This window comes from Verticillium alfalfae, genomic scaffold (assembly GCF_000150825.1).
Source record: "Verticillium alfalfae VaMs.102 supercont1.13 genomic scaffold, whole genome shotgun sequence".
NCBI lineage: Eukaryota > Fungi > Ascomycota > Sordariomycetes > Glomerellales > Plectosphaerellaceae > Verticillium > Verticillium alfalfae.
Window position 1 is genome coordinate 272,251 of NW_003315026.1, and position 4,282 is coordinate 276,532.

General features: G+C 56.3%; 2 protein-coding genes across 2 annotated transcripts in view; both read right to left on the reverse strand.

Moving 5' to 3' along the window:
- Window positions 1-1,171: 1,171 nt before the first annotated feature.
- VDBG_08711 (aldehyde dehydrogenase) lies at window positions 1,172-2,744 on the reverse strand (the record flags this gene model as incomplete). The annotated part of the gene is made up of 2 exons (XM_003000869.1): window positions 1,172-2,552; window positions 2,614-2,744. The coding sequence occupies 2 exons, from the start codon at window positions 2,742-2,744 to the stop codon at window positions 1,172-1,174; spliced, it is 1,512 nt and encodes a 503-aa protein (XP_003000915.1).
- Window positions 2,745-3,855: 1,111 nt separating this feature from the next.
- VDBG_08712 (choline transport protein) overlaps window positions 3,856-4,282 on the reverse strand; it is a gene marked incomplete at both ends in the record, with an annotated part of 1,799 nt that continues 1,372 nt past the window's right edge. Inside the window, one exon of the mRNA XM_003000870.1 lies at window positions 3,856-4,108. Within this exon, the coding sequence (XP_003000916.1) occupies window positions 3,856-4,108 (253 nt within the window). The remainder of the gene's footprint in view (window positions 4,109-4,282) is intronic.

Consider the following 4,282-nt stretch of genomic DNA (forward strand, 5'->3'; position numbering starts at 1 on the left):
GGGCCAGACGCGGCCCTGGAAAATAGCCAAAGGGCGCGCTGCTCGTCATTGGCGAGGGGCGGCTCGATTTTGAAGACACGGCGAAGCGGCGTGCGGCCGCAAGCAGCCATCTCGGCCAGAGGTTGAGACAGATTGACGCTCGGCCGGGTGCTCCCATCGGATGAGCCTGCGCATTGTAGTCGCATGACGCGCCTTCGAGGAGGCAGCGTCGGCATGCGGGTTTCGTCAGATCGCATCGGACACGACGTTTCTTGCAAGGCCAGCAAGAGCCCGGGACGACGCGCACTCGTCGCGACATGCTACGCAGATTGACGTTCGAGAAGGGATCGGTCGATGAAGCCGATTAGCGGCGGGCGGAGACCCAATTCTGTAAATGATACTCAAAGACGCGGGTATCGGAGAAGACCATGACGAGGTGGGCTCGAGTTTGGGCGAGTGGCCCGAAGGGTTCAGGTTGCTGAGAGGGGACGCCAAACGGCAGGTGATGGGGGAGGGGGGAAATATAGAACTCGGTGGCTTGCTGGCAACGAGGTGGTGATGGTGATGGAGGAGAACAAGAGGTTGGTGTTGACAGCCAGAGAGGCGGGGGAAAGGTGTCGGGGTTTCACAGTATTCTAGCGCCGATAGCGATTGCGAGAGTAGCTGCTCCATGCCTACACCAAGGTACCTACCTCCCTAGGCCCCCTACTAGTTGCCTAGGGCATCACCTACCTACCTAGGGTAGGTACCTAGGTAAAGTAGGTAGGTACGTGTCAGCACCACCTGCACTCTGCCTAAGGAACATCACAGTCTTGGGTGCCTCCTACCGCTTCACTTCTTCCGGTACCTCCTGACAGGCAGGTGCGTTGGCGGCGACGGCCTTGCCCTGATGAAAACTCGTTTACCCCTCGCTGCCATCTTTCGTTGGGCCTGAGATCGGGTGGTCCGGTCTTCCCGCCTCTCATATGACCACTGGTTCCATTTTATACCATGCTCTGCTCGATCCGCCACCACGTCTCACGATATCACGCCCTCGCCTGCGCCAGGTCTGAACAACCCAGCGACAGCAGTCTTGGCCTGTCTGTTCACCGCAGGGAGATTACGTGACAGGCAACGAAGAAGAATGGTCAATTTTCATCCGTAAAGTCCAGCAGCACGTCAACCAGTACATATTAACAACTAACAATCAGCATCACAGCTTCGACGGCACTGTCATGTTCACGTGGACGGCCTTGATGTTCGAGTACGCTGCAAGCCCCGCCTCGCCCAACTCCCGCCCAATGCCGCTCTGCTTGACACCGCCAAAAGGAACACGCCAGTCACTGTCGTTGCTCGAGTTGATCCAAACCATGCCGGCCTCGATCCGCCTCGCCACACGGTGCGCTCGCGTCAGATCCCTCGTGAAGACGGCGCTGCCGAGCCCGTACTGTGTATCGTTGGCAAGCTTGAGTGCCTCTTCTTCCGTTTTGAATGTCGAAATGACCACAAATGGCCCAAACACCTCTTCCTGGAAGATCCGCATCTGAGGTGTCACCCCCGTGAAGACGGTCGGCTGCACGAAAAAGCCGGATCCAACGCCCTTCGCTGGCTCGCCACCCATTTCGAGCGTGGCACCCTCGCTGGTGCCGATGCCAGCATACTCTAGCACCCTGTCGTACTGCGCCCTCGTTACCTGAGGACCCTGGAACGTCTCTTCGTCGAACGGGTCGCCGACGCGCGAAACAGTCTTTACCTGTTCTCGGAACGCAGCCAAAAACTTAGAATAAATGCCCTCCTGTACAAGGATACGCGACGTCGCTGTGCAAATTTGGCCCTGATTCGACATGATGCCAATGTGCGACCATTCAACGGCATTCTCCAGGTCGGCATCGTCGAACACGATGAGTGGGCTCTTGCCGCCAGTCTCCAGTGTGATATTCTTCAGGTTCACGCTCGCCATCTTCATAATGTGCTTGGCCGTCGCAGTTGATCCCGTGAAGGCGATCTTGTCGACATCCAGGTGGCTCGCCAGGGCTGCGCCGGCAACAGGACCCGTGCCGTTCACAATGTTGATGACACCCGGTGGGAAACCAGCCTGCGCCACTAGGCTTGCGAGGAACAGAATAGACAAAGGTGTCTGCTCGGCGGGCTTCAGAACGACCGTGTTGCCACAAGCCAGCGCAGGGCCTAGCTTCCACGCTGCCATGGAAAGGGGGTAGTTCCACGGGATGATCTGCCCGCATACGCCGACGGGCTCACGGACAGTGTAAGCAAACTTGGCCGGCGTAGTGTCGATAACTTGGCCGAACACCTTGTCTGCATACCCAGCGTAGTAACGAAGTGTGCCTACAGTTTCGGCCAAATCCTCGTTCAGCGCAGTTGCGTACGGTTTACCATTGTCCCACGCTTCAATAGTCGCCAGCGTTTCACGGTGCTCGTGGATGAGGTCGGCGAGACGATCCATCAATTGGCCGCGGTCGGTGCCAGGAAGATCGCGCCAGCTCGGGTCATTGAGGGCCTTGCGGGCTGCCTTGACAGCCTTGTCAACATCTTCTTCCGAAGCGGCTTGTACTGATGCGATCGGCTTCTCGTTGCTTTGGCAAGTCAGTAAAGGAACCTCGAAAAATCAGACGAAGATAATCCCTTGGTACGTACGTAGGGTTGATGCTTGTGATCTTGCTGCCGTCTGATGACGCATGCCAGTCGTTGTTGATGAACAGGCCGAGCGGTTGGGTGTATATCCGCTTGTTCGGCGCTGTCAGCTCAATCTTCAACTCTGTCGCCATTTTTTCAACTTTCTTCTCGAGACCTGAGATAACGACAACCAAACAGAGCGCGAATGTCGACTCGCCCTGAAACGCTTGAAGGTAGAGACAAGATAACGCAAGAATATGCTTGCCAGGGAGACGTAGCGGGGGAGAGTTGGTCAGTCGAGGGTATGCCTCTGATCGCTGTCGACAAATCCTGGAGCTCCGTGACGTTATCACCTCTTCCCATTTGCCTGCCCCACCTGGACTACATCTTTCGGCCTTCTCTTTCCGAGGTTGCTTGCTCCCCGGCAGCGTCATCCACATCTGACGCACCCGGCCCGGTGTCATTTGCTCGAGCCGGTAGCTGGTGGTCGAAACCGTCTCGTTATTCCACCAGAGGTCAGCATTACCAACCCCTGGTACTTTTGGAGTCAACCAGGCTGCCTTCTCGCGATAGCTCTTTCTGCCCTAAGACAAAACAGGCAATAAATTGGACAGAGGGGGTGAGATCAGCTGGGCGATTCCCCGCATCCCCGCTGTCAAGCTATTCCCTGCAGCTCTAACGTATTTGGGGAAGAAGATAGGCATGCCGTGCCGCACAAGCTTTGTTGTGGCTTCTTATCGCCTTGGCTGGGCCAGCTTGATTGCCAGCCTGGCCAGGTCAGTGTCTCCAGGGCTAGAGTTGGGGTTGACAAGGAGCGAATTGGCGTTGCAGGCTTACGATGTCGTCCCCTGAACTCTCAGTACGGCACCTTGTTTCTCGTACGTAACAGGGAGTAAAGACGAACGCGCACCAGTGGACCAGTATTCGGCTCCCCATGGGGAAGTTGAAACGAAGATCTCGGCAGTGTATTGAGGTCACAACGAGGTAATCAAAGTCGCGACAATGTCTGATACGTATTCAAACAGCAACATCTGATTGTCAAAGCAGCGACTGACAACGGGCATCCGGTATTGGTCCCTACAGCTGACGGCATCGGTGTAATACGCAAAGTAAGGGGGTCGCCTCCATTTTGCGAGCACGGCCTGGCTATATGATTTCAAGAAATGCGATTTCGAATACGGGCTACAATTATCAAGACACGGACAAGCCACCAACACAGCATTGTGTTCCCCAGGGAAGTAAAGCAATCGACACCCGCCGCGTCTAAGACTGCCGCCTCTCCCGGAAAGACTCGGTGGTATCCTTGACATCACTGGGGCCTTCGGCCCCGGGGTGGTCTGCGGCTGCTTGTGATAGCTCAGTGCGGCGCGCTTCAATGATGACTTCTTCGGCCTCGCTTGCGCGCAGGTAGGTCAGGCGGCCCTTGGTGACCCAGAAACCAAGAGACACGACCATCATGATACCAAACACCCGCGATGGGCGTAGTTCATATCGGAGACGGTCGGATTTGGCGTACCTGGTGAAGAAGAAGAAGACACTTCGTGATGGCGCAGTAGAAAGACCGAGATCCAATTAATCAAGGTCCCAAAACGACCAAGCTTGAACTCAGCAGGCGGGAGCTTATCGCGACCGACCATGAGCAACACGAGCACGGGCATGCCGTAGGAAACCGGCAATGCGATGACGCTGA